Here is a 12,500-nt window from a genome sequence, read left to right as displayed (position 1 = left end):
GCTCACCGCCTCCGAGGGGCTCCCCTGTAAACACTGACACCTGGCCTGGACCCTGGGGGGGGGGGGGGCAGGGTTACACACCTCTACACACACTACTACATACTCTACACACTATACACACTATACACACTATACACACTATACACACTCCCCTGTAAACACTGACACCTGGCCTGGACCCTGGGGGGGGGACAGGGTTACACACTCTACACACCTCAGGGTTACAACCTCTACACGCCTCCCTACAGCGTGAGCTGCTTGTTGACGTGTGTCAGGCAGAGAAGGAGGAGGTGTACTAACCTGACGTGGTAGTCTGTTGCTGGCCGAAGGTCTTCTGAAGTTGCACTTAGTTCCTCACCACTGGTGAACGACACACAAACACAACATCATTAGACAGAAGAAGACACAGTTAAGGAGACACAGTTCAGTGTTCTTCACAGAAAATGAAAAGGCAACATGTTCGCTCTCTTAGTCAGTGGAAACAAAAGTGAGTGACTGAGCAGGACTCACCTGTAGGTGGCGCTGTACCTCCCGTCTCTGCCAGAGGAGGAGAGGGACACCTCGTAGCTGAGGGGCTCGGGGGGGCTGCTGTCTCCCCCCTCCGCCTCTGGACCGCCCTCTTCACCCTCCGGCCTGGGGGGGGCGCTCCAGCTCAGCACAGCTCCTCTGGCCTGGATGTCTGACACCTGAGGAGCAGGGAGGGTCACCTGTGTTACCTACTATAAGAGTTTAACACTAGAACAGCCGTGTAGGGGTTGGACGATTAGAAAATGTCATGTCACGATTATCGTGGGCAAAATAATCGCAATCCACGATATTATGCGAGAATAAAAAAAAAAAAAAAGTGTAATACCAATAAAACACACTGTAATCACTTTAACTTAGATTTTGTTGTATTTTTAGGACATTTTAAGTCAGTAATTCAAATTCAGATTCTAGTGGCACATAATATCTCTGGACATAATCCGGGTCCTTAAGAAAGAGCAATTCCTTTTCAGCCAATCAGCACCTTTCATTAACGTACCCAAGGAAGTTTAAAGAACGCACTCCCAGTGTTGCCAACTTCCAGAGCCCCTTGGCGACTTAGTAAAAAGCGACCAGCGACAAATCTAACTTCCTTTTCTGGTCATTTGGGGAATTACTGTAAAGCATCTAACATATCCCGTATTCCACGGTTCACGTTACAACCGAGCTCAAGAGAGACGAGTAGGGATACAGTCTATGGCGAGCGAGGGTTGCCGTCTCCTCTCTCCCTCAACACTCACTCCCTCAACACTCTCTCCCTCAACACTCTCTCCCTCAACACTCTCTCCCTCAACACTCTCTCCCTCAACACTCACTCCCGCGGGTCTGATATCAGCCGCGGGTAGCGTACCGTTGTTCCCCGGGTCCTCGCAGGGGGTTCGGGCAAAGTTCGGGAAATAACGGACGGTTGTCATGTGTTTATACAGCATGGATGTTACGTGCCTAATGCCTTTGATGCGCACACTTGCTACTTGCCGCTTTAATCATTGTATTTAGCCTATAGCACAAGTCATGCATTGCTTGTAAGTGCTGAACAGTATTAAGTAAACCACAATATATTTGCTAGAGCTTAGGGGCGACCGTGCCTTTTGCAGCCATAGACTGTCACTGCCTGGTAATAACAAGGAAGGCCAATGACAGTATGTATCCCGTCTAAAGTTTTTCACCAGCCATGGTGAGTAGGCTAGCATACGTTACCTAGTGACTGACTGCCAGGCTGACTTGACAGTAACGTTACCCATGCAGGCTGAACAATAGCGCGAGACAAGTTCTGTGAGGATATTCGCGCGCGGCTCATGTGAGGAATTGCAATTATATTACAGTAACAGTCGCTAACTTGACTGCAAAAGTAATGTAGCCTAGGCTGAAAAATAGCGCCAGACATTTGTTAAACACAGTTTATTCATAACATACGATTATGACGATTATTCAAATAATTAAAATTCTCCACGATTAAGTTATCGCGGGTGTTTTTATCGCGATTAACGATAAAAACGATAATCGTCCCATCCCTACAGCCGTTACCTACTATAAGAGTTTAACACTAGAACAGCCGTGTCTATGTTACCTACTATAAGAGTTTAACACTAGAACAGCCGTGTCTATGTTACCTACTATAAGAGTTTAACACTAGAACAGCCGTGTTTATGTTACCTACTATAAGAGTTTAACACTAGAACAGCCGTGTCTATGTTACCGACTATAAGAGTTTAACACTAGAATGAGCCGTGTCTATGTTACCTACTATAAGAGTTTAACACTAGAACAGCCGTGTTTATGTTACCTACTATAAGAGTTTAACACTAGAACAGCCGTGTCTATGTTACCTACTATAAGAGTTTAACACTAGAACAGCCGTGTCTATGTTACCTACTATAAGAGCCGCTGCTAGCTAGCCAAACAAACCAGTGTTTAACACTAGAACTATTCGGTTTTTTTTTGTGATCAAATGTTTCTTTATTTTCTTTTAAAACACACATAAAAACAAAACAAGACAACAAGGCCACATCCTGCAACCAACGCCCCCAACAACCCATACGACCACACCACAACACACAAATTACAATATAGCTATCTAGGTATTAGGGACATACATTAAATGTCGGGACCCAAAACAAAAAAGAAAGTAAATCAAATAACCCCCACCCACCCACCCCAGGGACCTGAGGACAACAGTCAATTACAATTGTGATTACCTACACTCAACTCAAAATATTTTTAAGATCAACAGCTGTGGATATCCACAAATTAATATTTGCCTCTTTAGCACTATGCATACGGGCCATAGAGAGTTCCAACTACTATTCGGTTGTTAAGTGGTGACGTGTTTCCGGGTCCAACGTTGGCTGAGGCGCTCTCTTCGAAATGCGTCAGTAATAATAATTCATTATATTTATATAGCGCTTTTCCGAGGCTCAAAGACCCTGACAATATGGGGAAAACGGGGAGGTGCTGTGTCCCTTGTTGGATGAATAGATCCGAGTCTAAACAACTATTGAATTGTCATTCTACTGCTTTAGTACACTGGTACTCTGGTGCAGGGAATTTCTGGTTTGGACCCGGAAACTGCTAAACGTCACGTTTGACGTCAGACTTAACAACCGAATAAGAGCTGCCTCGGGGGTCAAATGACCAAAGTCTTTTTTACAATGGGAAGCTGCTACTTACACACAACGACCACTAGTTGGCGCGTCTTGTATATTAGCCTGCCTCCTACACAGAAAAACTGCAAAATAGCTTCATATTAGCTTATCCTGGTGAGATTGACAAATCGTAACGCATAGTGGCAATAAACGTTATCTCAATCTCAATCTCAAGTCAAAGGTCAAACTGTGATTGGATGTCACTTTGTATCAGCAACAAGATCACAAGATTCCCAATAAAGCCGTTTCCTTAAAGATCATTTGGAAAAAGTTGTAGCAACAACACATGACAACCGTGCATTAAACAGAATGACCCATATATCCCTACGGCTCCTTATCTACCCAGGACAGTCTGACCTTTGGAACCAAACACACGGCTCTTTGTGTGCCACAGCCTGCAGGTCTCTCACACTACCAGCAGAGGGAGCTGAGCACCAAACAAAGCAGTACTTTTATCAGTAGGAACAACAGTTTGTGGAATAATCACAACAATTTTCTATTAACAGTACATAGCCAAATGTCCGCTTGTACTATCCTCCAGAAGACTTCACCAACCAAACTACCCAGGATACCCTGCAAGGCGCAAACTACTGTAGACACAAACACAGGACGGCCAGGTTACTAACAACACTGTTAGAAGCCTGCAGAGTTCTGTAAGAAAGGTGGTGGGACGATAAAATATGTCTTATCATGTACCAGAGCGATTGCAGTAAGGTTTGGAGAAAAAAGAAACTGCCTAAAGATCCACAGGAGGGGTGTTACAGTTACGGCTGCCACCACAGCTGGCTAGATGGTCTTAGTTGTAACAGCAGTACAATTTAATTAAAGTGTACAGAAACGTCTACTCAAGTACCAGCAAATGCCTCAAATTCATTGGATGGTTCTTCATCATACAGTAAGACAACGACCACAACCATACTGTCATAGCAACCATACTGTCATGTAGGGGTGTAACGGATCACCTAACTCACGGATCGGATCGTGTCACGGTTTTTGAGTCACGGATCGGATCATTTTTCGGATCAACACAAAACATTTTTGTTTTTATAAAAACTGCTTTTTCCTTGAATTCTGTAAAAACACCACTTTTACTATGTGACAAAAACCAACAACATTCAAGATGTCAAAACTGGTAATATATATATATATATATATATATATATATATATATATATATACATATATACATATATATACTGTATATAATATATATATATAACATATTCTACACTCAAACATTACATAATTATACTGAAATACACTCAATTTAAATGATAGGAGAGAGGGAGGAGGCGCCTGGTTGCAGCAGTGAATCACTGGGCTCTTTAAAGCAGATGAATAAACATGTTTTATGCCACTTTTAACTAAATAATAAAGTGAACCCTTATTTTGAACATGGTATGAAAAAAATGCCTACATTATTAGAAGTTGTCGAGCTACCTTTTTCGTGCCTCCCGTCATAGTTGACAGAGAAGCCAAAGTGCTCCCATACATGGGATTTAAATGACGAGGGAGGCATTGAGTTCTTCTCCGCCGAACAACGTAACATGATACACTTGGGCCGCGTTCGTAAATTCGCTTTGAGAGCGCCGGAGCGCACACTGGGTCCGACGTCATAAAGGGACCAAGTAATTTGATTGGACAAGAGGCGTTCCTTGAACGCTGATCAGATTCCAGAGCCTTGTTGTTGAGGATTCCCAGCTTCACGTGTAGTGAGCAAACAACGGATTATTTTTCTTTCGCATTATCAACCTATCATTGCGCTTTAGAGTAAAACAAAGCCCGCAACTGTCGCGTCTATCTTTTCATGGCAACTCTACATTGTGATTTACAAGAGATATTAAGTAAGATATTAAGTAATATTATTACTTGTTAACAGTGATACAGTATATAGGTTTGCTTCTCTGTCCACTTTATCCAAGCTAGACCCCCTGTATCATTCGGTTCTAAGATACATCACCAATAGTGCCTTCAGGACCCATCACTGTACACTGTATAGTCTGGTTGGATGGCCATCTCTTTCTGTCAGAAGGCTCCAACACTGGTACACTCTTGTGTTTAAAATCATCTCTGGCTTCTTACCGAATTATCTGGGCCTGAAGTTCATCCCTATACCGAGTGGCTCGGGTCTCAGGTCTCGTAGATGGCTACAATACAAGGTGCCACTTATCATGAACAATGTTGGAAGGGCAAGCTTGTCTTATTATGGCCCTTGGTCTTGGAATGACCTACAGACTACTTTTAAATTAGAGGCCCTTATTTCCATAAGTATCTTCAAGCGTAGATTAACACTAGAACAGCCGTGAGGTGTTAAACAGCACCAGTGAGTACAAAAAAAAATCTACCTTTGCACTCGATCAAATTTCAGGACCCTCCTTTCATGACTTTTCCTAGATATGTGCGTTCTACCACCCAGCATCTTTACATTTTCAAAATCGAGTTAGTATAAAGCGATTTTGCAGTATTTCTGTGTGTGTCTGTGTATTTGCCTTGGGATTCGGCTGCCATATTTTTCTCCAAGGCTGCAATTCTCTTTTATATCAGCAGAGGTAGCAAGGGGGCACACACTGTGCTCAACCTTCAGGCTTCAGTGCTGAATTAGATACAGTGGATAAGACTGATATTTGTAACATAATGTGTTTATATATAGGCTATATATAGCAATAGTGATACATAAGATATGTATATGTACAGACAGTTATGAAAATGATAAACTGTACAGTATGACTTTTACAATCCCTTCAGATTTGTTGGAGCTGAGGTTTTTTTTTCACCCAAGTTCCATGCAATAGTGATAAGATATTATGATATGTGTAGCCTATGTACAGTTATGAATGATACACTGCACAGTATGTACCTATCAAGCTGTGTGGTATTACATAGGTACCACAGCAAAGTAGTTCATCAACAAATATTATATAACAAACGGATATTTATAATATTGTATATAATGTCTTTTTTGATGATTATGCCTGTACAGCGCTGTCAATTTTCAAATAATGCTATAGGCTATATATATATATATATCTACCCTCCCTCCACCCCCACCCAGAGAGCTTTGGACTGTCTGGATATGAACACTTGATCTCTGCACTTTATATTTATATTAATTATGACTCTTGCACTTTGATGTTGGTTTGCACTGTCTTGTCCTGTCTTGCACCTATCCTGCTGTAAACCGTGCTCCATTGTTCCAAACCAAATTCCTAACATGTTTACATGTCATGGCAATAAAAGTCTTCTGATTCTGATTCTGATATGAATGTTCAGTTGTGATATGAAGTAGCCAACAATTCTCATGTCGACCATGATAATAATAGGCTACAACAGGGTTGTACATAGATATACGCAGATTCATATTTGGATAGTTGATTTTGGCACCATTGTATAGTAGCCAATTGCAGAGAGTATACATTATTTTGTTTGTTTACTGCACATTATAAATGAAATGAAAATAGCTTTTGTGAAAAGTGAAAATGAAGTGTGTTCATGTTGCAGTGAAATCTATTTACATAGATATATCAGATGTGATATTTCTACTACAAACGAACACAGAGAGACAGATAATTCAAGTAACATTTTTATTTACTTGCAATGTTCACTTCAATTCTTCCAAGTAAAAAGTATGGTAATTAATATGAACACCAATATATATTTAAAAAAAGTAGAAAGTGAATAGGAGGTCGCCGGAGCGCTCAGCGTTAGCGTCAGCGCTCAGCGTTAGAGGGGTTTAATAACGGTTTTCATGCATTTAAGATAAGTAGAAAATATAGCCGTAATATAGCTGGTCTATATTGGTTTATATTCTAGACGCGAGGTTGAAAAGACGTCTATTGCTCACTGGGAAATGTGTACATCAAATAACATGATGTCGACGATCTACTAGAACTGCGGGACGACTGCAATGTAGCTACCACTTGACTTCATACAATCACTTGATGCACGGGGGAGGGTAATCTTATTGATCGTTTTCCATTAGCAAACAATAGCTGCCAATTCATGAGCGAGCCAAGCGGGTTTCAAAGCTGCCAAGCAGGTTTCAACGCTTACACGCTTACAGCAGTCGATTGTCTGCTGATGTTACGGGCACGGCCGGCGTGAAGTTCACGATAAACAGACTTTATCACTGTGAAGCTCATAACTATGATAACACAATATTGCAATATTTATTACTATTATTTTTGTATAATAATAATCAACCATCATTCGTTAGTAATGAAAACTCCTGCAGTTCCGATCAATCTCCTCTCCACTTTACACATTACATAACCAACATCTCTTTTGACATCACAACAATGTCAACACAATCACAACATAATCTTATTTTATCCAACCAGGTTTTATATTTTGATTATGACATCATGTCTTTCAACATTGTCACACTTTTCATTACACACATTAGCGGCATCAAAAATGATGGGCTGGGCGTGCGAGGGAGCGTGCTTATTCTGGCAGATTGTGAAATATTAAAACCAATAACATTCTGAATGATTTATCATTCTGTACTCTTTCTCTCCTTTCTTTCATGTATTTTCTTTTCCTTTTCTCAATTAGTAGTCTCCTAATCTCGCTACAGTTTGAGCGAGACTGTAACTGTCATTGTTTGAATGAATGAATGGTCTTTATTTGTCATTGATATAGTACAGGTACCAAACAACGAAATTTGGGAGGGGGGGCTCCCCTGGTGCTAGGAAACTAGGTGCTAGGAACTGGTGCTATAACTGTGTTCATGTTATAATGTTTAGTGAACGAACAATTGTTGGGTGTTTGCCACAAATCGGAATTCTCTTGCCGTGAAATGTGTACATCAAATAACATGATGTCGACGATCTACTAGAACTGCGGGACGACTGCAATGTAGCTACCACTTGACTTCATACAATCACTTGATGCACGGGGGAGGGTAATCTTATTGATCGTTTCCCATTAGCAAACAATAGCTGCCAATTCATGAGCGAGCCAAGCGGGTTTCAAAGCTGCCAAGCAGGTTTCAACGCTTACACGCTTACAGCAGTCGATTGTCTGCTGATGTTACGGGCACGGCCGGCGTGAAGTTCACGATAAACAGACTTTATCACTGTGAAGCTCATAACTATGATAACACAATATTGCAATATTTATTACTATTATTTTTGTATAATAATAATCAACCATCATTCGTTAGTAATGAAAACTCCTGCAGTTCCGATCAATCTCCTCTCCACTTTACACATTACATAACCAACATCTCTTTTGACATCACAACAATGTCAACACAATCACAACATAATCTTATTTTATCCAACCAGGTTTTATATTTTGATTATGACATCATGTCTTTCAACATTGTCACACTTTTCATTACACACATTAGCGGCATCAAAAATGATGGGCTGGGCGTGCGAGGGAGCGTGCTTATTCTGGCAGATTGTGAAATATTAAAACCAATAACATTCTGAATGATTTATCATTCTGTACTCTTTCTCTCCTTTCTTTCATGTATTTTCTTTTCCTTTTCTCAATTAGTAGTCTCCTAATCTCGCTACAGTTTGAGCGAGACTGTAACTGTCATTGTTTGAATGAATGAATGGTCTTTATTTGTCATTGATATAGTACAGGTACCAAACAACGAAATTTGGGAGGGGGGGCTCCCCTGGTGCTAGGAAACTAGGTGCTAGGAACTGGTGCTATAACTGTGTTCATGTTATAATGTTTAGTGAACGAACAATTGTTGGGTGTTTGCCACAAATCGGAATTCTCTTGCCGTGAAATGTGTACATCAAATAACATGATGTCGACGATCTACTAGAACTGCGGGACGACTGCAATGTAGCTACCACTTGACTTCATACAATCACTTGATGCACGGGGGAGGGTAATCTTATTGATCGTTTCCCATTAGCAAACAATAGCTGCCAATTCATGAGCGAGCCAAGCGGGTTTCAAAGCTGCCAAGCAGGTTTCAACGCTTACACGCTTACAGCAGTCGATTGTCTGCTGATGTTACGGGCACGGCCGGCGTGAAGTTCACGATAAACAGACTTTATCACTGTGAAGCTCATAACTATGATAACACAATATTGCAATATTTATTACTATTATTTTTGTATAATAATAATCAACCATCATTCGTTAGTAATGAAAACTCCTGCAGTTCCGATCAATCTCCTCTCCACTTTACACATTACATAACCAACATCTCTTTTGACATCACAACAATGTCAACACAATCACAACATAATCTTATTTTATCCAACCAGGTTTTATATTTTGATTATGACATCATGTCTTTCAACATTGTCACACTTTTCATTACACACATTAGCGGCATCAAAAATGATGGGCTGGGCGTGCGAGGGAGCGTGCTTATTCTGGCAGATTGTGAAATATTAAAACCAATAACATTCTGAATGATTTATCATTCTGTACTCTTTCTCTCCTTTCTTTCATGTATTTTCTTTTCCTTTTCTCAATTAGTAGTCTCCTAATCTCGCTACAGTTTGAGCGAGACTGTAACTGTCATTGTTTGAATGAATGAATGGTCTTTATTTGTCATTGATATAGTACAGGTACCAAACAACGAAATTTGGGAGGGGGGGCTCCCCTGGTGCTAGGAAACTAGGTGCTAGGAACTGGTGCTATAACTGTGTTCATGTTATAATGTTTAGTGAACGAACAATTGTTGGGTGTTTGCCACAAATCGGAATTCTCTTGCCGTGAAATGTGTACATCAAATAACATGATGTCGACGATCTACTAGAACTGCGGGACGACTGCAATGTAGCTACCACTTGACTTCATACAATGACTTGATGCACCGGGGAGGGTAATCTTATTGATCGTTTTCCATTAGCAAACAATAGCTGCCAATTCATGAGCGAGCCAAGCGGGTTTCAAAGCTGCCAAGCAGGTTTCAACGCTTACACGCTTACAGCAGTCGATTGTCTGCTGATGTTACGGGCACGGCCGGCGTGAAGTTCACGATAAACAGACTTTATCACTGTGAAGCTCATAACTATGATAACACAATATTGCAATATTTATTACTATTATTTTTGTATAATAATAATCAACCATCATTCGTTAGTAATGAAAACTCCTGCAGTTCCGATCAATCTCCTCTCCACTTTACACATTACATAACCAACATCTCTTTTGACATCACAACAATGTCAACACAATCACAACATAATCTTATTTTATCCAACCAGGTTTTATATTTTGATTATGACATCATGTCTTTCAACATTGTCACACTTTTCATTACACACATTAGCGGCATCAAAAATGATGGGCTGGGCGTGCGAGGGAGCGTGCTTATTCTGGCAGATTGTGAAATATTAAAACCAATAACATTCTGAATGATTTATCATTCTGTACTCTTTCTCTCCTTTCTTTCATGTATTTTCTTTTCCTTTTCTCAATTAGTAGTCTCCTAATCTCGCTACAGTTTGAGCGAGACTGTAACTGTCATTGTTTGAATGAATGAATGGTCTTTATTTGTCATTGATATAGTACAGGTACCAAACAACGAAATTTGGGAGGGGGGGCTCCCCTGGTGCTAGGAAACTAGGTGCTAGGAACTGGTGCTATAACTGTGTTCATGTTATAATGTTTAGTGAACGAACAATTGTTGGGTGTTTGCCACAAATCGGAATTCTCTTGCCGTGAAATGTGTACATCAAATAACATGATGTCGACGATCTACTAGAACTGCGGGACGACTGCAATGTAGCTACCACTTGACTTCATACAATGACTTGATGCACCGGGGAGGGTAATCTTATTGATCGTTTTCCATTAGCAAACAATAGCTGCCAATTCATGAGCGAGCCAAGCGGGTTTCAAAGCTGCCAAGCAGGTTTCAACGCTTACACGCTTACAGCAGTCGATTGTCTGCTGATGTTACGGGCACGGCCGGCGTGAAGTTCACGATAAACAGACTTTATCACTGTGAAGCTCATAACTATGATAACACAATATTGCAATATTTATTACTATTATTTTTGTATAATAATAATCAACCATCATTCGTTAGTAATGAAAACTCCTGCAGTTCCGATCAATCTCCTCTCCACTTTACACATTACATAACCAACATCTCTTTTGACATCACAACAATGTCAACACAATCACAACAGAATCTTATTTTATCCAACCAGGTTTTATATTTTGATTATGACATCATGTCTTTCAACATTGTCACACTTTTCATTACACACATTAGCGGCATCAAAAATGATGGGCTGGGCGTGCGAGGGAGCGTGCTTATTCTGGCAGATTGTGAAATATTAAAACCAATAACATTCTGAATGATTTATCATTTTGTACTCTTTCTCTCCTTTCTTTCATGTATTTTCTTTTCCTTTTCTCAATTAGTAGTCTCCTAATCTCGCTACAGTTTGAGCGAGACTGTAACTGTCATTGTTTGAATGAATGAATGAATGGTCTTTATTTGTCATTGATATAGTACAGGTACCAAACGACGAAATTTGGGAGGGGGGGCTCCCCTGGTGCTAGGAAACTAGGTGCTAGGAACTGGTGCTATAACTGTGTTCATGTTATAATGTTTAGTGAACGAACAATTGTTGGGTGTTTGCCACAAATCGGAATTCTCTTGCCGTGAAATGTGTACATCAAATAACATGATGTCGGCGATCTACTAGAACTGCGGGACGACTGCAATGTAGGCTACCATATCATACCGTTTTATATTGAAAAATATGATGGTAAATAAATACATGTGGGACCGATGTATGATGGCAGAGGTGTGGTGTGTATCAGTCAGTCTTGTTCCAGTGATAAGACATGCGCTCTGATCAATGAACAGAGATCGGGTTTCCCCCGGGTGTGTTGGGTGTTCACGCTTCTTGCGTGACATCGCCCTCCAGCGATCTTTGTGCGTCAGTACACTCTTCTCTATGTTAAACTATCATAGTGCTGAAGCACACCTCATCGCGCTTGAATAAGGTCGCGATCCGCTGCGCTCCCAGTGTTAAAGGATGTGGTCACCGCTCGCTGTACCTGCTTTGGTTAGACTTCTCAATGTTTTAATCACCTTGTAAATACCCCTACCATTGTTTGTCTATTGTATTGTTGCCACTGTCTTATGTCCTGTCTTGTTATCTGAACTGTTTTTTAAGCTACTATTTTGACCCTGTCTTGGCCAGGTCTCTCTTGTAAAAGAGGTTTTAATCTCAATGTGACTTCCTGGTAAAATAAAGGTTAAAAAAAAAAAAAAAAAAAAAAAGCAATTGATCCGCGGTACACACGCGTTCCGAACCGTGGAGGGCGATCCGAACGGATCACGGAATTTCCGTGATCCGTTACACCCCTACTGTCATGGCAACTAGG

The 12,500-nt window shown here is 40.7% G+C and overlaps 1 protein-coding gene across 1 annotated transcript in view; it reads right to left on the bottom strand.

Annotated features, from left to right (window-relative positions):
• Nucleotides 1–12,500, bottom strand: part of fndc3a (fibronectin type III domain containing 3A) — a 101,638-nt gene that overhangs the window by 23,200 nt on the left and 65,938 nt on the right. Inside the window, exons 8-10 of the mRNA XM_080542932.1 lie at nt 511–686; nt 301–360; nt 1–52 (exon numbers count right to left, since the gene is read on the bottom strand). The exon at nt 1–52 is cut by the window's left edge and continues 87 nt beyond it. Coding sequence (XP_080399058.1) covers nt 1–52; nt 301–360; nt 511–686 — 288 coding nt within the window. The remainder of the gene's footprint in view (nt 53–300; nt 361–510; nt 687–12,500) is intronic.

The sequence above is a fragment of the Nansenia antarctica genome (assembly GCF_963989245.1).
Source record: "Nansenia antarctica genome assembly, chromosome: 1".
Classification (NCBI taxonomy): domain Eukaryota; kingdom Metazoa; phylum Chordata; class Actinopteri; order Argentiniformes; family Microstomatidae; genus Nansenia; species Nansenia antarctica.
Note: the sequence above shows the minus strand (reverse complement) of the source record. Positions and strands in the feature narration are given on the sequence as shown.